Raw genomic sequence first — 22,447 nt, forward strand, 5'->3', positions numbered from 1 at the left:
GTGTATTGAGAAATTGGACGGGTGCATTTAGTTTTCAATACTTTAAATCCGCGACCTCCATCCGAGCCAATGCCGTCCCACCCAAGCCCTCGTTACTTGTTTTGATTGAAAAAGTCAGCTAGAGCCCAAGTGTTAGTAGGACTCGGTGAACAGATATCCTCTCGTAAATCGCCACATGGCATTCTCAATTCACCACCTAAGAAACCGGAGATCCTGCCACATCATCAACCTTCGCTCCAATGAATGCAACTGTGAACGTAACAACATTGCCTAATATGTAACAGAAAACATTGATGATACGATAGCAGAGCGGATGACATGTGCGTGCATGCTTATTGCTTATTGCTTAATGCTTAAGGCTTGTGTACGTAATTACGTTAACTTTGACTGATCACACCGATCTGCGATTCAGTTACCTGCTCTCTCCACTCCATTGAAAGTTCAAAAATGAGCGGGGACGAGGTGCCGTTGGACGAGAAAGCGAGGAGAATGAGAGATCTTTTGTCGAGTTTCTACGGTCCAGATCCTTCAATGTCACCCAACCCGCCTTCCAAATTCGCACCGTTGGATGCAATCAACTCCAACTCATTCAACGCCGATCACTACTTGAATCTCCTGGTGCGCCGCTCTATATTATTTATTAATTCCATAATCATGATTATGACTAAACTATTCATATAATATTGACACCAGTGCAGTATTTACTAACAAGGATATGTTTGAGATTCAGATTCCGTGCCTTTTAATAGACAGCTAAAATCACTGACGGTCGAGTATAAATGAGAGGATAGTGTATTAATTAATTCGTTTAACCAATCTTGTTATGCCACATCAGGAGTTTCCTGATTTTATTATTATTTTATAAAGATATTAATCAATTAGAAAAAGTTGGTTTCTATTAGAAGAAGCACAACATTCACAAACATATCCAAAATTTGGCTTAAATTGCTCATGATAGTGTGTTTGATTAAGGGATTTAATTATCTATGCTAGATAATTCTTGCCGGTTTGTATCTACCTTTATTTTCACTATGCTTGTGTTACAAGGAAGAAGTGATAATGCATTCAGATTCATCCACCAAGATAGATTTGAGTGGTGGGTTTACTTGAAACTTGAATGTGGTAGTAGTAGACTAGTTGTAATACCAATTCTCTTTTAAGAAAAGGTTGAATATCAGAAAGTTTTTAATCCTCCATACATGTCTTGAATGGAGTAGATACACAAGTCAAGCTTGGAGGGGCTTCTGCAAAGGCATGTGGGAATGGCGGCCGAGATTAAAAATCTTGATACTGACTTGCAAATGTTAGTCTATGAGAATTACAACAAGTTTATAAGTGCCACTGATGCTATCAAAAGGTAGTCTTCTCCATTCTATAATATTATTTGAGAATGTATTGGCTCAACATACAGCATCTATGACTATTGGCTCATAATCTACAGCTTATCAACTACTTTGTGTTTTTCTATTAATTGTTGCATTACTTCAATGTCAGAATCTGTTCTGTTTTAGATATTTACTCACTGTTTGGAGTTTTTGAATCTCTCTCTTTAAGGAATTGTAATGTTTTTGCTTATAACAGGATGAATAGTAACATCATGGGCATGGAATCAAATATGGAACAACTCCTAGAGAAGGTTTGTAAAAGATCTTACATTAACTATATTAGACTTTAAGCATTGAGATTGAGTTATGGATTTAGTGGCGGAAAAAATTATTCGTCATCTTCATCATCTTACAGATAAAAACAGTTCAATCTAGAAGTGATGGGGTCAACACTTCTCTCTTTGAAAAGAGAGAACATATAGAGAAATTACATCTAACGCGCAACCTTCTACGGAAAGTTCAGGTATCAAAGGAATATGCAATGTTTTATTGGCTTTATCACAGTGGCTTTTATTTCATATTATAGTGTCTGTGAATATGTGTCTCTGTGTTTGGAAGAAATGGGAATTATATATATATATCCATCACGTGTGGAGAGGTTGTATCTTCCTGAATAGGTGCTGAGGTTTGATCAATTAGCAGGACTAATATCAGTTTTCATCTTGCATCTTGCACCAGTGCTACTAAATCAGTTGTTTAGTCTAATGCAGTTGACTTTCGTGAATAAAGAACTTGCTTGAACAGATCCTATAGCAGTTTTAAGAGTAACAGTTGCACGTAGAATACATTATTAATTAATTTATTGTTGATCAGCAATACAAGTTACGAATTTCTGCTTTATATACGTCTTGGATCTGGCCATCTATTAATTGACAGATATATTCTTCTGTGAAGAGCAGTTTATTTATGATTTACCTGCTAGACTTGGCAAATGCATTAAATCGGAAGCCTATGCTGATGCAGTCAGGTTCTATACTGGAGCAATGCCTATTTTTAAGGTCGTTTAGTTCATACACTGGTCCTGTGCTAGTTTGATTGATGCGTTTGCAGATTTTTTTCCCCCCATTTTGTTGTGGGGCATGTTTTTCCTCTTCAGAAAGTTTGACATTTCGTTATATTCTCCTCATTAGGCATATGGAGATTCATCATTCCAGGATTGTAAGCGAGCTTCTGAAGAAGCAATTGCCATAATAATAAAGAACTTGCAGGTTCTTACTTCTTTCTATTGTATATATAGTGATTCAGGCTGGCTTACTTTGAGCCCAAGCCAAATCAAACCTAGAAACATAGGATGGGTGAGAGGTACAACAAATTTAGGGTCCCCGCCTCATCTTATGTGGGCCACAGTTCCGACTGCCTTAAGAGTTTTTACCTTACTTTTATTTCTTTTCCTCCTTTTATTGGATAATATAATTCCCTCGGGTGTTCATGGTAGGCATTTGGCAACTCTTGCCTGTCCTTTAAACCAATCCCTTAGTTACGGTCAAGGCACAATTTGATCCTCAGTTGTTGGTAAGCCAAGGGGCTGCTTTACCGAGTCAAATACCTAGCATATTAAATAACTTGACTCTGTAGACTAATTATATCCAACATGTTCGGTAATGATTAATTATGGTATCGCACTGACTTTCGGGGAAAATATCTGGAACACTGTTGAAGCTTCATATCGGATGGTACTTCGGTTGTGATTTATGAATGTTATCTGACACACCGCAGACAAGCAGCATTGATTTAAGTCCTTATATGTCTCATGGGTGTAACATGCAAAAACCATGTGTCAAATACAGAAAAATCTATCATGATGAAAGTACCGGCCACCCACCAGTAATAGAAATCTCTGTTTGTCTGAAGCATGCATATTATTCGTATAAGGCAGCCAGGAAAAATGCAGTGTAATGCCGAAGAGCCAATTTAAAATTTGTCTTCTTTCTGGTGTATATTTTATTTTCAGGGGAAGTTGTTCTCAGATTCTGAATCCATACAAGCAAGAGCAGAGGCTGCAATGCTTCTTAAGCAGTTGGATTTTCCGGTTTGTACTACTCTGTGAATATGGTCATTTGGGTGTTTTCTTCAGCTGATTTAACATATTACACTTTTAAACAGGCAAAGTAATTAGGCTACAATGGTGTGTGATAAAACACACAGAACTAGCTGTTTATTTATTTTTGTAGAAAGAAAAAAATAAAAATCTCTTCCTGCTATATCATTGTTGTTAAAGTACCAAATGTTCTGAAATCTTTATTCAAATAATTTCAACACTCTGATTTGTCACAGATTGATCTGAAATATACACATGCATGACAGATTTCATATAATTACGCATTCATGTTTCGACAGGTGGACAGCTTAAAGGAAAAACTATTTGAAAAGTTAGAACAGTCTCTAGGGGATCTTCAGCTTAAGGATGAAGATATAAGCAGATGTTTGTTAATGTCAAATGATCCTTCTAAACTAGAAAACCATCCTGAGTCAGTGGCTGCTACTGTTCATGAGGTGACTGAAACTGAGTACCACCTTTATAATTTAGATTTTTGGTATGTGTCGGGTGTCTGAGCCCATCGAGTTTGTTCCTGCTCTTAACCTGTTCGATATGTCTTCAATTTTTCTAAACTCAGGCTTCTGTTCAAGAGTTTGTGGAGGCTGTTCGAGCTTATCGAGTAATATTTCCTGATTCAGATAAGCAGCTAATTAAACTTGCACAGGAGTTGGTTACAAAGTAAGACATGCTGATGGTCATTTTTTGATTGAACTAAAAAGTCACAACAGCATTTTGCTCAATAAGTGTAATTGTCATTTTTGCCATTTAGGAACTTTGAAACTGGTGAGCAATATGGAAAGAAACGGATACGTGCAGCCGATTTATTGGCTGTTCTTCGTAAGTAATTTGTTTATTCCCTCGTGGAAGATCTTATGCTTCGTATTCTTTGCTACCTGAATTTACTCAGTATTTAAGTTAGTTTTAAGCTCTGTCCTCAAATGATGCTAGAGCTGAGCATCATTATTTTATAATCTTCATTGTATTAAATTTCTTCTATTTTCCACCTTTGATTTGATTGTTTGAAATTCTTCACCAAATTCTAGTTGCATGCAGGTATGATATGGAAAGAAGTTCTCCTGATGGATGAAGTATTGCATGAATCTGTTCTTTCTGAGTTTTCTTTGGAGGTTTCTTTTGGAACTAACATTCTATTTGTTTTCTTGCTGAAGGATAAAGTTTGGTGTACTAAAAAACCCCATATGGTTTCAGGCTGTTCAGATTACTGTCAAACATCATGTTGCCAGCAGATTTTCTCATCTTCTACATGATATATCAGGTTACTTTCATGATTATAACTTTAAGAAGTAGTTTATCTTAAGAGTTAGATCACCAGAAAATTGAGTTCAGGTTAGTACTTCTGGTACAGCTGAGTATTTAGTGATGGCAACGGATTAGACCTTAAATAAATATTAACGCTTTGGAATACTGTTACAAATTTGAATAACTTGATGGTTTTATCTAATGGCTGAAGTTCATCTATTTAAATTCTGTTCAAACTGGCAGATGCCCTCACAAAAGTTTATGTTGGACAAAAGGAGGGAATGGAAGAGTTTCCCTTGCAGGTTGCCCTGGGGGCCAGCAAAAAAGCAGTGCTTCAAGGCAGCATGGATATACTACTGGTAATATATAATATGCTACGGAGACAATGTTCTTTTAGGCATGCAAGAATCCTGAAGAATTTCATGCCCGCAAATGCTTGCTTTTTGTACATTCTAGTGTCATTGGAGTTTGTCAGTGCTTCTATATATCTGCGGCTTTAAAACTTGGATTCTGTCATTTGGTCAGTAACTTACATTTCTTATATTCTTATACTACGTATATGTGCACATTCATTTCGTTTTTCTATTTCTTATTCCATTTGTTCATTCCAGGATTTCCGCCAACTTCTCGATGACGACTTGGAGCTACTAGTTAAACTGAGAGAGTCGATTCTCAATTGGGTTCAAGAAGGATTCCAAGACTTCTTTAGGGAACTTCACGGTAGATTTCTGTTGCTTTCTGGGAGAAATAATTCATCCGGTCAAGTTCATGGTGTGGTGGAGGGAACACAGGGTGACAGAATTCTTGCTAGCCTTGTCTTGGTGCTGGCTCAATTATCTGTCTTCATTGAACAAACTGCCATCCAAAGAATTACTGAGGCAAATAAGCCACCTTTTATTTTTATGCTGGTCCTTTACTAAGAGGATAAAATAACACAGTTTCTCTCTCTTTACCCTCAATGGCTTGTTTTCATGTTTTCTTTTCAGGAAATAGCTGCTTCCTTCGCAGGTGGTGGTATTAGACTCTATGAAAATGGGCCTGCCTTTGTCCCTGGGGAAATTTGTCGAAGCTTTCGGTCTGCTGGTGAAAAGCTTCTGCATCATGTATGAGTTTATTGATAGTTATTTCACACTTCAGCAACGGATTTGAAAATGCACCACGTAGATTTCATATGCCATCCTTTGGAATACAGCGGTTGTCATGTTCTAACATTAATTTGAACTTTCTTTCATCAGTACATAAATTTGAGGAATCAGAGGATCTCAGTTCTTCTGAGGAAAAGATTTACCACACCAAATTGGGTCAAGGTCATTGCGGATATGATTATACTCCAAGCATTTAGAAAGTATATTTTGGTATTCAACTTCACTAATTAATACTTTTGAGCTCTCTGCAGCACAAGGAGCCTAGAGAAGTTCATATGTTTGTTGATTTACTTCTTCAAGAGGTTGGTGCATTATCAATATTTCTGTTTACGTATTAGGTTCTTGTCTCATTGTTTCAAATCAAAAACTGAGAGAACCGGTTCATTTACATGTGAATATCCTCTCAAATTTTCTTGCTTCAGTTGGAAGCAATAAAAAAAGAAGTGAAGCAGGTACTACCACAAGGGCTCCTCCGAAGGCATCAACGAAATGACAGCAACGGGAGCACCAACTCCTCTCGCAGCAATCCCCTACGAGAGGGCAAATTGAGCCGTACGAATACTCAAAAGGCCAGGAGCCAACTTTTGGAAACACATCTAGCAAAGTTATTCAAGCAAAAAGTTGAAATTTTTACCAAAGTTGAATGCACGCAGGTAGCACATATGAGACTGTTTTGTTTATACTCGAATCTGATGTTAACACAAGGTGAAATAATATCACTTATGAGCTGCAGGAGTCGGTTATAACAACTATAGTAAAATTTAGCCTGAAAAGTCTGCAAGAATTTGTGCGACACCAGACCTTTAACCGAAGTGGATTTCAGCAAATCCAGTTGGATATCCAGTACCTAAGAACTCCATTAAAGGAAGCCGCGGAAGATGAAGCCGCCATTGATTTTTTGCTTGATGAGGTGATGTCAGTACAAGTTTGCCCCAGCAATTTGATGAAACTCTACTTCCTCTTTAGCTTGTCTGCTAACTATGTTGCTGTGTAGGTGAGTGTTGCCGCTGCTGAACGTTGCCTTGACCCAATTCCTCTGGAGCAACCAATTTTGGACAAGCTTATACAAGCAAAGCTGACAAAAAGCTTGTCACAGAGTGCAGTTTCTTCGTAAATATTTGAAACTAGTACTGGTGAATTTCTCTCTCATTCATTAATCATTACCAGTTCGGACAGTGCTGAGTATTGCTTTGAGCTCAGCTACCTATGATTTTATCTTCTTTTTTTTAGCGGAAGAAATTTTTTGCTGAGAATAAATAAAGCGCTGCCTATGATTTATTCATTGGTTAACATGTAAATTCTCAAATATTTTAGTAGATTTGGAATCTTGAATAACATTACGCATTGTATAGGAAAGAATTAATTATCAAACAATGGGACAAGTTTTCTTTTTAAAAATTAATTTTATTGGAAGAAATTAAAATTTCATTTCAGATAAGATTCGAATTCTCCATCCCAACTTTATATTATTAATTAAAAAAATAAATGCATATAATTAGGATTATGGTTCAGTACTGAACTAAATTTTTATTGAACCAATAATTAAAATTATTTTAAATTTTTACTTTTTTTTACTTATTTAATAACCATTAATTCAAGGTTCAATAAAAACTCAACTCCGCATTAAATTCTTATCCATATAAACAAGGTAGTAATTTCAATAGCTACACAATATTCAACAAATATTCACTGTTAATCTTAATAAACGCCGATTAATATCTAAAATCAATAAGCTTTCTTTTCTTAGATATCAATTTCAAATAAAACTAATTAGTGAGATTGTCACGTGACTTTGCACATAACTCTCACATCACTCATCGTCCGTGATTGACGTGGCAGAACCTGATTGGCCAATCTGCGTGGCGGGACTGTCGTCCCAAATACCACCGGATGGCAGTCTCAAAAGGTGACTTGCTCTTTGTCTCCACACCCCCCCCCCCCAAAACCCAAAAAAAGAAAAAAAAAAAGAAAAAAAAAGAGGTGACTTTGCTCAAGAAAATTGAAAAGCAGAGCAGCTCTCGAAAATTCTGAGTTCCTGGATCCGATTCCGATTTGGTCCTTCATATTTTCAACGCATAAATATTGTATATTTATGATTACAGACACAACGAAGAACATGAGATTGCTGTTTTTGCTTCTCGTTGTTTCACAAACTCTCTGCAATTACGCTTTAGCTGATCAAATCTTCCAAGCTAATATAGGTGATAATAATGTTTGCCACTTTCATTTTTCCTATGTAATCAAATTTTTAGCTTCTGGGTCCCTTGTGATTATTCTTACATCAATACAATTTTTAAAAAGACGTTTTTTTTTTTGGTAATATTCATGGCTACTGTGATCTGTTGAGCTTAATTTTATGTCTATTTCTTTAATGTGACGTAAGAAAATCTGTAGTATTTATCTGGGTAAAATGAATTGTTAGAGGCTTTCTGAGGCTTATGTAGAGAATAATAATTCTAAATTGATATTTCTGTGTTATAAACTGGGTGTAGCTAGTGTTTGGGAGCTTATATTTTTGTGGCTAATTAATTGCCTGGAGGCATTTTCTCATCGATTTTAGTTTGAGTCTTGAAAGATATGATGGCAATGAGACAATTTCATTAGACTGGAGCATTCACCAGAAACAAAATGGGTAGTTGGAGTTTATGGAAATTAGTCAAAATAAACTCATTAGTTCTTGTAGATAAACAGTAGAGACTAATTGCTTTTCAAAGGGCCAGCTTTGGTATCTCTGAAGGCACTCCTGATTTGGCTATCATTAAGCAAGTAGTTAAATCATAGAGATAAACGGGTACCGCATACTAGTCCTTTTGCAATGATTGCTCCTTGATGATGGAAGTTGTTTGAGTTTCACTGTATTCTCTTTCGTTTTGTTGATTGACAGGGAATACATTTGGTCGAAGTTCTCGTGAACCAAAATACAAGATTGATTTCCATTCAGAAGACTCCCCTTTTCATCCTGTAAGTATGTTGAACTGTTGATTTTCATTTTTTGTTTGAACGAACTTGCCATGCTATTCCGGCAACCTACCTGCCAATGGGATAGATGATTCAACTTCTTCTAAACATATTGCAACTTTTACCATGTGAATATTAGCTATGAAAAAGGAGTATGAGGTATCACAATCTAATGCAGTGGCCTGAAAATGATGCAGGATGATGACCAGGAATCTGTGATTATGCCGGATAAAAATGGACAGAATTATATATGTTATTTGCCTAAAGTAGAAAAAACCAAGAGTGAAAGGCAAGTACCTCAGCATAATACAAGCAGCATGATTGTTGAAACTCAGAAACGGATTAAATTGAAGACACCAGACGAGCTGCTTGAAGTATTGAAGGACCGATGCTTTATGAGGGTAAACTTTATTACTCCAAAGTTAAATGTGGCATGCTGAGTCAGATGTAAAATATGTTCTATATTTATTGAGTAATTAAGTAAAGATCCTTATTTCTTCATTACTTTTGTGTTCTTCACTAGAAATTTTCAGTTTTTTTCCCACTGAATATCATTAATTTGTTTAGTAGCTAATGCATTCATCATCAATCTTTTATGCAGCAAGAAGGTTGGTGGTCATATGAATTTTGCTACCAAAATAAGTTAAGGCAACTGCATTTGGAAGATGATAAGGTAATCTCTTAAATACCCTTGAGGCAAATCTCCTGTTTTGCTTAAGGACCATCTTTTGTTGTTGATTTTGGTCTTTGATGTTTTGTCCTTGATGTTTTGTCCTTCTCAGTAGCCAAATGATTTGCTAGTTCAGGATGAAGCATGTTATTTTGGCTGAAAGTAATCAGATTAAGAGAAGATTTCATAAAACTTTGATTGCTGAATTTTGGGCTAATGTAGTATTGGAACCCAATGTTTAATGTATCCCACTTTGCCTATTGCCCTCTCCAATATTGTATAGCTATAGCCATTTTCTGACTGTTTGTTGTGCTCATAATACTAGTTGTATTAAGAATAATTGACAGAGGAACGTTCTTTTCTTTATCATTTTGTGCACTTGCATTTCTAATTGATGTTTCTAAGAGCAATAAACATCTAACAGTTCTCACTGTTATGATTCACTCATTGCAGGTGGTTCAGGAATTTATCTTGGGAGTGTATGATGCAGAGGCCACAGCTGCTTTCAACCAGAATCTCTCTGACATTTCCACACTGAAAGATCCTCGCTCCAAAGATGCATCACAAAGGTACTGTTTTGTGAATAGATGGGTGAACCAGATAAATAATAATAATAGAAGAATAAGCGGCTGCTGCAAGGATAGAAAATGGGGGGAGATACAAACAGTTTAGAAAAAAATTGGGAGTTATATTGTTTACTGTTTTATGTAGGTATCATGCTCATCAGTACACAAATGGGACACTCTGTGATCTTACAAATCAGCCCCGAGAGACTGAGGTATAAACTAATCAATTCATTAAGTCTTCTATGATTTTTGGTTTTCCTTCTCATTTCCCTTTCTTATTCTTTGAAATACAATTTTTTTTCCCTTTATGCAGGTGAGATTTGTCTGCTCAGAACCCAGAGCAATGATTAGTTCCATTACGGAGCTATCAACTTGCAAGTATGCACTTACCATCCAGTGCCCAATGCTTTGCAAGCATCCGTAAGTGCCTCTCTCTCTTCCTTCTGCAAAGATTGACTATTTACAAAAAAAGATACATAATGCGTACCCAAATACTTGCTACACCACTTTCCTAAAAATTGACTGGATACATGTATCACATTCCACATGAACATTTTATAAATAATTATTTTCACTTATTCAAACTATATCTCTGATGCGGCATGAGGTATTGAAAAGTAGAAGATTTCGGGCCTACACTGGTTTTAAGATTTTGTCAGCACTGCAACAGTCTTTACACTGAAGGATGTCTTGGTCTTCTGGCTGATGATAAAGCCAAAATAGTTAGGCAAAAAATTTATATTTTGCTGTATGTTTTTACTTGTTTGTTGTGAAAATTCACTCTCTCTATATTTCTCTGCTTCATACATGCACACACACTCTACTCCTCTGCTCTACGTACGTGAAATAGCGGGAGTTCAAGTCTGCTACAAAACGTGCTAATTTACCTGGATAATTAGATGTCCTGTCGTTTTATATTGCATGTGAAACTTTTAGCTGCATTACTTGCTCTAATGACTAGCATTGACTGCAGTTTGTTCCAAGAAGAGAGACCTGTGTGGCACACCATTGACTGTAATGTGCTTCCAAATGATTACAAGGCAACAAAAGTGGAGGAAGACAAAGTAGAATCTAAGCAGATATTAATGGTCACTGGTGACAAAGAATATCCATCAAGTTACCAGACAGAAGAATGAAGGATCTAATTGCTGATTTACTAAGTGTACCTCTGCTGAGAAGAGTTTCTTCCGTGAGTTATCAACAAAGTTAAAACATTCACTTTACAGCTGTGCCTTCTTTAACAAATCACCGGAATAGATAGATTTGAGGAACCAAGTAAATTTTCAATCTGTTGGAATATTTTTTTATCCTTATCCTTTTTCTCCCGAGACATTTGTATATATGACAAATGTATGACCTTTTCGGGCTGTTTCGAATCTCTGTTGCGCATAATTGCTCCAATGAAGCTATGAAATGTTATCCATAATATCTTATGAATAGAGTTGAAATGAAAGACACCCAAAGTCCTAGGTTTGTTCCAATGGAAACTCCCTTTTAGACTTCTGTTGCTAGTGAATTGTAATGTTGTTACCTACTACATCCCACTACTATTTTAGAAATATACGCTCAAAGCCTGCACCATTTTCATTCCGGGACCCCTTTTTTCGGAGTTTGGAAGTGTCCTTTTTTCCTAATATTTTTCTTAAGGGTATTGCTACCTAAATGTTGCAATACATGGCATTGATTAAATGGCTTGGGCTACTTTGGCTTTTACTGTAATTCTTTCACTTAGATGATCAATTCGTCTGTCTCGAATCCCTTTTATAGTAACATCACCATACACCAAAAGAGAAGAATGAGAAGGCGGCCCAAAATAAAAAAAGGAAACATAATCATTGCAGTTATGTATTCACTGCATAAAATCAATTCATTATGACCAAAAACTAATTTTGCTTTACAATGCCTGTTAGGACTGTATTGCTTCAGACTCCAAATTGTTAAATCACCACTCCAATACCATGAACATCATTATTGACAGCTGCTTGCCTAATGCAACATTATTTACAATACAATCCAAAAAACTACTTTCAATTTCTTGCTTTCTCAATGGCAATACCAGCAACTGACTCAAGCAGAGATAGATACTCGCTTATTGCTTCACCTTCTTTTGTAACCTCAATGTCATAGTCTGCAAAAACATCCCCTGTTAAATCATTAGCGAGTTCATCCTCCATCTCCACATCTCGCCCATTTACATCTTCAGTGGCTGATGTTTCTTCAAAATTACTATCTGGGTCACCCTCCACATTCTCATTGTTAATTGAACTACTAGGCTCGCCATTGTTAGGCATTGAAATGGAAGTACTTGCATTGTTGTTAGCAGCAGCCGTTGGGTTTGACCCAGGTTCTCCGAGAAGTTGGAGCATTATTTGGTGAATATCATCACCACCAGCCCGACAAGCTTCAATCACTGCACAGCAGAGAACAGATAAGACTGCTGCTTAACCAAATATTGGCTCCCACCAGGCCTAGTGCTATGTTACACACTGCACAAAGAAAAACGGAAGGATATATACGATATGCTAATTTAATAACTACCTCTCGGTCGTTCAAAGCCCATGGCAACCAGCTGTTCAATCTTAGCATCAGCTGCTTGCCGACATCTTTTCCTTTTCCTTGATTCAATGTAAAGCTGCAGGTCAAACAAATTTAGTGAATAGAAATCAAATAGAAAATTTCATGAGAAAAAGTTAGTAACCTGTATGGCAGAATTAGATTCTGGATTTGTCAAGTCATCCAATGCCTTTTGAGAGTCATTTTCATTTCTCCGAAGGGCTTCGGCAACGAGCTCCTTCTCAAATCTGTCAAAATGTGCAACTCTTTTAAATTTGTCTACAGTATGTACACATAGATGTTTTTGTTATGAACATAAATAATCTTGTTATATATTCAGTGTAAAATGTATTTTTATGCATATTTAAAATACAACTAATCAACTAAAAGAAGAAGAAACAGGGAGAAAACTGGATTGGTTTCACTCACCCAATGGAGACTAATTCTTTTATTTTTTCTATATCCACAGCTTTCTTCAAGGGTGTCAGTCCATACCTCTTTTGCTCCCTGCAAATAAGTTAGCTAATTAACAAAAATGACACAGAATATGCAACTTAAATAGAATCCTTTTTCGTGAACTAATTGTAATTGACCAGAAAAGAGAGGGGGGAGAGGGGCAACAACATGATTTCCTTTCTTCGCTGCTCATTATCCTCCCTTTCCTTAACTCTCTTTGCTTTCTCCTCAACAAGGAAATCAATGGCACTCCCGACATCCTGACTGCATATTCGCAATGCTCTCTTTGCATCTTGTTCTTTGAAGCCCATGCTCATAACCAGGGATAAACTTTCATCCGGCACTTGTAACTAGAATCAACAATAGAAGATAGATCATCAACAAAAATATAAAGAAAGATCAAGAGAAAGGAAAATTTACTTAAGGGGGAAAATTATATTCATAATCACCTGGAAGAATTTTGCTTGTGCAGAGGTCAATGCATTCCGAGCCTTATCAAACTGACCACTGTGATATGCTGCCACTCCTTCCAGCAGCTCCATTCTCAAATGTCTATAAGGATGTGATAAAAAAAATGATTACCAGATTACACAACAAGATTATTGCAACCTATGGCCAAGACACTTGGTTGGAAAATACAAAGAAAAATACTCACAATGCAAGCTCTGGATGGCGACCTGCCTGAAGCAGTCTGACACGAGAAGAATCCTTCCCATGAGCACGCTCTATTCCTTCTCTAGCTTTTCGAAGGCGTATTCCTGCCTCTGAAAGCCAGCTGATGTCTCGAAGCATGAAATAGCACCAGACCATGTCTATTTGCAGTAATGGGCCATTGTCAACAAACTGTCATGAAGAACACAATGCCAAAAGACAGAAACTGCTTGTAAGTTAAAGTTTAAGAAGGGGAAAGCATCTAATTACAACAAAATTGCAATCAACTTATAATTGTTTTCCCTAATAATTTCGAATACTATTCAGATCTATAAAGTCGCAAAGACACGTTACATTTGGATGAAAGAGAAGCAATCCACCAAAACTTGTATAATTATTAGGGTAATATCAGCAACCTCTCCTTAAGCAATTACAATATATATACACATTTAACATACATCTATATTAAAATCAACAGTAGGAGTAACATGTCAGACGTGTTCTTAAAATTCAAGGTACATTAATCTAATGGTCCTTTTTTTTTCTTAATTTAAATTCTTGTACCAGGAATGGGCTGCTGATACCTTGATTATTTGAAAGTAAATACTAAGTTCAGAAAGGAAAAGAAAATAAAAAAAGTCAGGTTTGCTCTCTTCAAAAAAAAAAATCTCTTTGAACTTGCAAATCAACTATCTCAGGAATTACCACATGCAATAATCATTACTAAATGCGCTTAATTAATAAGAGACTCAAGCAAGGAGCTTGACACAATAACTAAAGCAATTTTCAGATACCTCTATCAAATTGCTAAAGTAACCCACTACTGTGCCATGACAGAGCTCAAAGTGAATAATATTCAGTAGCGCAGATCTAATTGTTACCTTATACAACTAGAAGAAGGAATGTTTTACTCACCTCAAGGACCTTGGGATCGCAAAGAGAGAAAGCCTCCTACAAGATAAAAGACAACAAAAGCACACAAATTAATTGCCTTTTGTTGACAGGGAAGTATATAACTAAATAATAAATTGAACCTCCCGATAGACACACTTTAGAAAGTTGTACATCTCAAATCGTTTGATTAAAAAGAGAATTCTGAACCACGAAAAGAAAGAGGAGAAAATATTGAGCTAAAACTTGTCAGACAATCAGATAGCTGTATTTCTCAGATATTACATATGCTCTCCACTTTTCATCACAGATCTCCAGAGAGACATAAACTTAACACTTGACAACCATCTGGACGAGGTCAATGTCCTATTGCTCATCCCCCAACCTCCACCTCCACACCACCCATCCCCAGCTAATATAATAATAAAAAGAAAAAAGATGCCCTTCAAAGGATGTACAGGAAGGGGAAGTTTAATTGCAGAACCATATCGCACAGAAACCATAATGTAACTTACTCAAATGCGGTAATCATTTTAATTTTTCAATTCTTTTTTTTTTAAAAAAAAAAGTACTAAGACTGACCTCTCCCATGGTAAGCACTTCCAAAGCATCCTTATACATGTGCCTCTTGATAAGACTCTTTGCATTTGCATGAAGCATCAGTCCCATCATCATCGCCCTTTCAAATGATAATTCAAATCTTACTTTTAAGAGACACGGACTTTTAATTCCCAAAAATATTTCTCAACGAAAAATGCAGTCAGAAACAGTATAACAAGAAAAATATACTCATGTATCATACCGCCGATCAGTCTCTGATCCAAATCGTACTTTCTCCCCATTCTGATCTTCAAGTTCTAAATTGAAGTCCTCGACAGGTAAGGAACCATCTGCATGCCGATTAACAAGTGCTGTAGCAGCTGCCCTGTCAATAGGATGTAAATAGTAATGAGTCACTACCAGGTGAAAAAGAAAAGAAAAGAAAAGAAAAAGCAACCAACTTTCCCCTTCACGTCATCAATAACAATGAGACAAGAGAACAGAAAACATATAGATGGATTTCTGACCAACATGAATCTGAAATCTTGCCACTGTTGATGAGAGGAAAATTATCATAACTAACTACTCCATAGACCTATGAACTAAATATGACAAAAGTGCAGAATATCATTTTTGTTCTCTGTGGAGATATTTCCGGCAGATTTTTTGACTCATAAAATTCAAGTGCAGAAAACTGGAACATTGCAGAAGTTAGTGGTTTCTCAAGACACAAATCAACCTGCATATCCCTTCAGCCACTCACTGCTTTGCCAATTATGTTTCATAACAATATAGGATAATACAACATATATAAACATTAATTTGTGTCCAATTCCAAGGAAACATAAGTATTCAAGAGAAAAGAAACTTAAATAAAAAATAATAATAATAAAATATCTTCTCTCCCCAAGTCCAGACAAGAATAGTATCGGTAGTTTTTAATTTGTATAACTTGTGCTAAGTTCTATAACTTTGTTTAAAACTCATATCAATGTTGTTTTCACCAGCTCTGAGCAACACTGCAACAGCAGAGCACATATCACCGCACTAAGAAGCATGACCATTCAATGATACAGATATGATCCAACATCCAAATTCCATTGTTCATACAAAGTCCAATTCCACAAAAATGTTGCATTTCCAATCACACACCAAATACAATAAAACAATTGCACAATGAGATAGAGTCAGACAGAGTAAAGGACCCTTTTTTTTTGTTGGGGGGGGGGGGGGGGGGGGGAGAAGGGGAAGAATAGAAAAATATTCAGTAAAAGAGATAGTGCAAACTTTGCCTCAGAAGGCCACAAGATTATTCAAAAACCAACAAACCCATTGTTCACTACCAAAAAAGATTAAAGTTTGATCAAAACCTATAATCCAAAACCACAAAATTCAACAAAGTAATTACACAGGAAAACAACAAAGACTCACTTGATTCGAGCAACCCTACGAGAGCGTTCTTCTTCAGCCATGAGTGACTTGCCTTCATCAACAGAGATACGGGTAGCAAGAACCTTGGAGTTATTCTTGACACCCAATTGGCTTAATTTGCTATCACAGCCACCACCATGATCATCTTTCAGAACTTTGCCAGCACATATCAAGTTGATAGTCTCAGGCAACATGTTTGATCGTTTTGCCACCTCTTCCCTCAACATGGGCACCGTCCAAGTCTCCAATTCTACCTCTAAAACGCCCGACCATGTCCCTGCAATCTTCAGTTTCGCCATCGATGATGACTTGGTTTTTCCTTTTTTCGATGAGTAAGAGGAGACTCAAGTGAGAATTTTGTTTGGATTGGAGGATACTTTTGAGCAGAAGTTATAGAGAGATCAGAAGTCTTTGTTGAGTTTAATAATAATATGGAAGGGAGTTTTGCCTTGCCAACTAAGTTTTGGTTTCAAGGAAGTCTTTATAATTTGCCAGTTGCCACGGAAATGTCTTTCTTTTTTAAAATAATATTTTTTTTCTCCTTTTGAAAAATTTCTTTAAATTGTTCAAAAGTTGTAAAGCATGCAGGGCTGGGTTGGATCATTTTTACCAGATTGAAAAATGATTTTTTAAAATTAATTTTAATATTTAATAAATTTTTTTAGAAATAATTTTTAATAAGATCATTTTATCGGATCAGGCTACGGTGCAACAGTGGCACCTAAGGGGAATCCCATTTTATCTTATAATAAAATTTTTTAAAAAAAATTAGAAACATTCTAAAATTTAACTTTTGTGTCATTTATATTTTTATAACAATTTATAAAATTTATCAAATATATTATTATTTTTAAAGCTCACAATACTTATAAAAGTAGATTTTATTAAATGTTTAATTGATTTTTTTTAAAACTGATTATTTTTATAGCACAACTAACAATAATTATTTTAAAAGATACATCTTACCAAGCTAATCTGATACTAGTATAAAAAATTTGAAAGAATTAATTCTTTTCTAAACGAAAAATAAATAAATATGGCATTTTTATTATTATAGTGCTATTAATCAAAGATTTTGGATGTCTTTCCTATGATAATTTAATATTATCAAAAGAAAAATTAGGAAAATCAATTTTCGGTGGATTGATGAATACCACTTTGTATTATTTAGAAGGTTTAAATTCTCCTGCGTCCATCATAAAAAGAAAATACTTAGATTTCTAAATTAAATTCGCCAGAGAATGGAAGTGAGGAAAAAATAAGTAAAATACATTTTCACTCTCTTTTCAATAGATGGCCGAAGGGGAGAAAAGAAATAAATAAATAAAACTATTTTCAGCAAATTACGTAATTAAAAAATTAAAAGATTCGGGATCTAAATGATAATTCACCAAAACTATTGCCTGATTGATAATTAACCAAAAGCTCGTCGTTTGGATAATGCTTTAGTATGTATATTTCATCTTTCGTTCTTTTTTGGGAAAAAGACATTCAACCCCCCAACGTTTAAAAAAAAAGATAAAAAACTCTTCAACGTTTTAAAAAAAATTTATAACTCTCTTTCTGTTAATAAATATTGTTTGTTTTAACAGTAAATTTATTTTTAATTTTTAATTACTAGTATACTCTTATAATAAAAAATTAATATATTAATTTGAGATATATCACAATTAATAATTTTTTAAAAACTTAAAATTGAGATACAATTATTTTTTTACCAAAATTATTTACTATAAATTATACATTTCTAACAATAATAATATGGTTTTGATTCCTCAAAGAAAAAGGGTTTAATCAAATTTTGTTTTATTAGTAATAATCACATATGAAATGTTTGATAATTAGAAAGGTATAATTTATAGCAAATAATTTGGACAAAAATGTAATTATATCTCAATTTTTAATTTTAAAAAAATATTAATTGTGACATGTCTCAAATCAATATATTAATTTATATTTATTCTAAGGGTATAATAGTAATTAAAAATTAAAAATAAATTTACTGTTAAAACAAACGGTGTTTATTAACGGAAATGAGGTTATAAGTTCTTTTTGAAACGTTAAGGAGTTTTTTGTCCCTTTTCCTAAACGTTGGGGGGTTGAATGTCTTTTTCCCTTCTTTTTTTTTACAACAGTAAAAAGATCAAACTCTTCACTACTTTCAAGTTCGTGGTAAGTCCTATCAAAATAAGGGTAATTTTTAAAAACCTCCCCTGAGGTTTGGGTTTGTTACAAATAAATGGTGAGAATCTGTTTATTTATAAAAAATCTCATACCGTTAGTTAATTTTTACATTGACCGTTAGTTGACTGTGCAAAGACAATATTACCCTTAACAACAGTTTGTAGACTGACATAACTAAAAAAAAATTAAAATTGTTGGCTATTTTACCTTTTTTAAATTATTGATATTTTCTTAAAGTTACTACGAGAAAGATAAAATTAAAAACTTAAAAAATCATTTTTCAATATATTAATTTATATTTATTATAAGGGTATAATAGTAATTAAAAATTAAAAATAAATTTACTGTTAAAACAAACGGTGTTTATTAACGAAAAGGAGGTTATAAGTCCTTTTTGAAACGTTAAGGAGTTTTTTGTCCCTTTTCCTAAACGTTGGAGGGTTGAATGTCTTTTTCCCTTCTTTTTTTTTTACAACAGTAAAAAGATTAAACTCTTCACTACTTTCAAGTTCGTGGTACGTCCTATCAAAATAAGGGTAATTTTTAAAAACCTCCCATGAGATTTGGATTTGTTACAAATAAATGGTGAGAATCTGTTTATTTATAAAAAATCTCCTATCGTCAGTTAATTTTTACATTGACCGTTAGTTGACTGTGCAAAGACAATATTACCCTTAACAACAGTTTGTAGACTGACATAACTAAAAAAAAACTAAAATTGTTGGCTATTTTACCTTTTTTAAATTATTGATATTTCCTTAAAGTTACTACAAGAAAGATAAAATTAAAAACTTAAAAAATCCTTTTTAAATTATTGATATTTCCTTAAAGTTTTTACAAGAAAGATAAAATTAAAAACTTGAAAATGAAATAGTCATAATCATTACCTATGATATTGTAAATTTTTAAAATTGACATGGATAAAATTATCAAAAAATAAAATCTATGCTTTTCGCACCAACAATTTTAATTTTTTTTTTTTAGTTATGTCAGTCTACAAATTGTTGTTAAGAGCAATATTATCTTTGCACAATCAACTTACAATCAATGTAAAAATTAACTGATAATAGAAGATTTTTTATAAATAAATAGATTCTCGCTATCTAATTACAACAAGTCTAACAAGTCCAATCTTAGCGGAGGTTTTAAAAATTACCATCAAAATAATATGAGAAATAAATAGTAATAAATAACAGTAACAGTCCACAATGTTCACTGAAGTCTGATCAGTCAGCCGCACCACCATTCCAGCCATGGCAGCCAGCGCCAGCAAACGCTCAAAAACAACCTCCAAAAACTCCAAAACCGCCGCCGTCACCACACGGAAACAAATAAGCCCAGAGCTGCTATCTCTCATCGCCACCGCCGCCTCCGCCGCAAACACATTCCTCCTTCACAACGAACCCCACCTCCTCTCTTCCCAAGTCCTCTCCCTCAAATCCCTTATCTCCTCTCTCCCTCTTCCTCCCCCAAACACTCTCTCCGTCGCCATTCCCTCCGCCGATTGGTTCCGCTTCTTCCGCATGTCGCCCGACACCTTTTCCCACCTCCTCTCCCTCATCTCCCCTTCCCTCTCCTCCTCCCTCCCCTCCATTCCCCCCGACTCCGCCCTCGCCTCCGCCGTCTTCCGCCTCGCCCATGCCGCCTCCTACAAGTCCCTCGCCCGCCGCTTCAATTTCCCTTCCCCCGCCGACGCCTGCCGTGTCTTCTACACCGTTTGCAAAGCCATCAATGATATGTTGGGAAACTTGGTCGATCTCAGAGAGGATCTGGGCAGAATTTTAGTGGGTTTTGGCTGGATTTCGTTGCCGAATTGTTGTGGGGTTTTGGGGTTTGGGAAGTTTGATGTTGAAGGTGAGCTCTTGGGGCCAAATGGGTCGTTGTTAGTCCAGGCTTTGGTTGATTCTGAAGGGAGGTTTCTTGATATTTCAGCTGGCTGGCCTTGTACGATGAAACCCGAATCCATTTTGAATCAAAGTAAGCTGTTTTCGGGGGTTGAGGAATCTCGGGAGTTGTTGAATGGGCCTTTTTATGAGCTGAGTGATGGGAATTTGGTTCCTCAGTATGTGCTAGGGGATTCTTGTTTTCCTCTTTTGCCTTGGCTTATAACGCCTTACGTGAGGCACAATGAAGAGGACAGTTTTGGTTCCGCTGAGAAGGAGTTCAATGCCGTGCATAGTCGGGCTATGGGCTTGGTTTTTGATGCTTTTGGGAGAGTTAAGGCGCGGTGGCAGCTTTTGGCGAGGAGATACAAGGAGGAGTGTGTCGATTTCTTGCCTTTTGTGATTGTTACCGGGTGTTTGTTGCATAATTTTCTGACGAAGTTTAGTGAGCCTATGCCAGACGATAGTGATGTAGAGTGCTTGAAGGAAGAGGAGCTTCCGGTTTTTGAAGGAGATGTGGATGAGAATGGGCGGAGGGTCAGGGATATGCTTGCTGAGCATTTAATTCGGGTGAGTTGAGGAGATGAAATGCTGTAATTATGCTTGCTTTTTAATCCGTGGTTGCTGTTGGACTATTATGTGAATGCTTAATGGTATATATAATTGGCTTCAGTAATTCTAGTTATGAGTTGTTACTTTTTAGCTGCAGTAGACATATTTGTTTGTCTGGGCAATTCAGCTGTGTCTACGTGATGGTTCATCTTCATCTCGAAAAGCCTCTTGTCTCTGAAACCTCAATCTCTTCCTAGTGGCTGCTGGCATCACCCATTTGCAAATAAGTAACTATGTTCATCAGTGATGAATTAGTTAGCAGAAGAGGAAATTGTCAGCCAATTGTGTTTGACTTTTGAGTTGGCCAATGTTTGTGCCCAAAAGAGTCGATAGTTTATATTCTGAACTTCAGTTGAGCGATATACTATATTTTACGGATAGATTTGAAGTTCATGAAAATTCTTATGGAGATGAAAGGAGAACGTTGTGCAACTTACACCTACCTGAACTGAGAACCTACTGATTGATATATTTCATTTAGAAGCTGCACAAATTTTGATTGGCCCTATGGGGGGCTACGACCACCCCTAGGAGTAGAGAGAGATGAAGTTAAATGGATTAATGTCCATTATTTGAGCACTAATTGGTTTTCAGAGGAATATGGCAAACCTTTATTTAAAACTCCCTACTTAAGCATGACCTGCTGCGAGGTTGCAACGAATGCCGCAATCCAACAAATTTAAATTGAACCATTTTTTGGTCTAAGTAACAGCTCTAGTAGTCAATGTTAAGGAAAACTGTAGAACCTGCATTTGGGTCGCTTCTTTGGATATGGTGTATTCTGCATCTGGAAACTTGGAAGATGAATTTCTGTAAAAGAGGAAGTTAAATGGTTAATTTGCTTTTGTTTATGTCGGTCCAAGTAATCATTTCTAATAGGGGTCCAAGTAATCAGAGTACCTGTCTTGGTGAGCAGAGCTGCCTTAGGAAGACAACCAAAGAATTGCCTAGTTGTGGGGATATGAAATTAATAGCTCTTGGCCTCTCCCAATTGTCATAGGCTAATCTCTGCTTTGGAATTGCAGTAATATTCTTATGAGAAGATATTTGCTTGGTGATCTTTTCCTCTTTGCGTTTTGCCAGCAATGAGGCTGTATTTATTTGTCAAAAAACCCTCCATTTGCTTGATCTTTACTTTACAGATTGCCGATATATTACTCCTAGAAAGATTAAAAAAAAAAAATAGTTTCTCTATTAAACCAGGTACTTGAAAAGTAATTATAT

General features: G+C 35.7%; 4 protein-coding genes across 4 annotated transcripts; 3 read left to right on the forward strand and 1 right to left on the reverse strand.

Annotated features, from left to right (window-relative positions):
• The first annotated feature begins 276 nt into the window (after positions 1-276).
• On the forward strand, positions 277-7,089 carry LOC18055814 (vacuolar protein sorting-associated protein 51 homolog). Its single transcript, XM_006453066.2, has 20 exons — positions 277-618; positions 1,218-1,357; positions 1,582-1,636; positions 1,741-1,848; positions 2,285-2,383; positions 2,516-2,593; positions 3,337-3,414; positions 3,723-3,878; positions 4,001-4,101; positions 4,193-4,260; positions 4,477-4,550; positions 4,633-4,699; positions 4,927-5,042; positions 5,295-5,561; positions 5,670-5,786; positions 5,919-5,990; positions 6,080-6,130; positions 6,251-6,481; positions 6,562-6,738; positions 6,823-7,089. Exons 1-20 carry the CDS (start codon positions 448-450, stop codon positions 6,940-6,942), a joined length of 2,346 nt encoding a protein of 781 aa, XP_006453129.1. The 5' UTR covers positions 277-447; the 3' UTR covers positions 6,943-7,089.
• Positions 7,090-7,774: 685 nt separating this feature from the next.
• On the forward strand, positions 7,775-11,448 carry LOC18055815 (protein OS-9 homolog). The gene is made up of 8 exons (XM_006453067.2): positions 7,775-8,029; positions 8,713-8,789; positions 8,984-9,187; positions 9,388-9,459; positions 9,910-10,025; positions 10,168-10,234; positions 10,336-10,442; positions 10,996-11,448. Exons 1-8 carry the CDS (start codon positions 7,921-7,923, stop codon positions 11,156-11,158), a joined length of 915 nt encoding a protein of 304 aa, XP_006453130.1. The 5' UTR covers positions 7,775-7,920; the 3' UTR covers positions 11,159-11,448.
• Positions 11,449-11,833: 385 nt separating this feature from the next.
• On the reverse strand, positions 11,834-17,014 carry LOC18055816 (NEDD8 ultimate buster 1). The gene is made up of 11 exons (XM_006453069.2): positions 16,545-17,014; positions 15,376-15,498; positions 15,156-15,252; positions 14,598-14,633; positions 13,687-13,874; positions 13,481-13,583; positions 13,200-13,381; positions 13,005-13,082; positions 12,721-12,823; positions 12,561-12,654; positions 11,834-12,432 (listed from the first exon to the last, which is right to left on the reverse strand). Exons 1-11 carry the CDS (start codon positions 16,841-16,843, stop codon positions 12,050-12,052), a joined length of 1,686 nt encoding a protein of 561 aa, XP_006453132.1. The 5' UTR covers positions 16,844-17,014; the 3' UTR covers positions 11,834-12,049.
• A 2,923-nt stretch (positions 17,015-19,937) lies between these two features.
• On the forward strand, positions 19,938-21,374 carry LOC112095803 (protein ALP1-like). Its single transcript, XM_024178130.1, has 2 exons — positions 19,938-21,181; positions 21,315-21,374. The coding sequence occupies exons 1-2, from the start codon at positions 19,982-19,984 to the stop codon at positions 21,321-21,323; spliced, it is 1,209 nt and encodes a 402-aa protein (XP_024033898.1). The 5' UTR covers positions 19,938-19,981; the 3' UTR covers positions 21,324-21,374.
• Positions 21,375-22,447: the final 1,073 nt, after the last annotated feature.

This window comes from Citrus clementina, unplaced genomic scaffold, assembly GCF_000493195.1.
Source record: "Citrus clementina cultivar Clemenules unplaced genomic scaffold, Citrus_clementina_v1.0 scaffold_1, whole genome shotgun sequence".
Classification (NCBI taxonomy): domain Eukaryota; kingdom Viridiplantae; phylum Streptophyta; class Magnoliopsida; order Sapindales; family Rutaceae; genus Citrus; species Citrus x clementina.

Bases quoted from the DNA above. Each gene is read 5' to 3' on its own strand.
- LOC18055814 (XM_006453066.2), top strand. From the start codon at position 448: ATGAGCGGGGACGAGGTGCCGTTGGACGAGAAAGCGAGGAGAATGAGA. The intron at 5,787-5,918 runs GTATGAGTTTAT...TTCTTTCATCAG, and splicing joins GTGAAAAGCTTCTGCATCAT to TACATAAATTTGAGGAATCA. The intron at 5,991-6,079 runs GTCATTGCGGAT...AGCTCTCTGCAG, and splicing joins CCACACCAAATTGGGTCAAG to CACAAGGAGCCTAGAGAAGT.
- LOC18055816 (XM_006453069.2), bottom strand. From the start codon at position 16,843: ATGGCGAAACTGAAGATTGCAGGGACATGGTCGGGCGTTTTAGAGGTA. The intron at 14,634-15,155 runs GTCAGTCTTAGT...TTTATCTTGTAG, and splicing joins AAGTGCTTACCATGGGAGAG to GAGGCTTTCTCTCTTTGCGA. The intron at 13,875-14,597 runs GTGAGTAAAACA...TCTTCATGACAG, and splicing joins GCGATCCCAAGGTCCTTGAG to TTTGTTGACAATGGCCCATT.
- LOC112095803 (XM_024178130.1), top strand. From the start codon at position 19,982: ATGGCAGCCAGCGCCAGCAAACGCTCAAAAACAACCTCCAAAAACTCC.
- LOC18055815 (XM_006453067.2), top strand. From the start codon at position 7,921: ATGATTACAGACACAACGAAGAACATGAGATTGCTGTTTTTGCTTCTC. The intron at 9,460-9,909 runs GTAATCTCTTAA...CACTCATTGCAG, and splicing joins TGCATTTGGAAGATGATAAG to GTGGTTCAGGAATTTATCTT. The intron at 10,235-10,335 runs GTATAAACTAAT...CCCTTTATGCAG, and splicing joins ATCAGCCCCGAGAGACTGAG to GTGAGATTTGTCTGCTCAGA.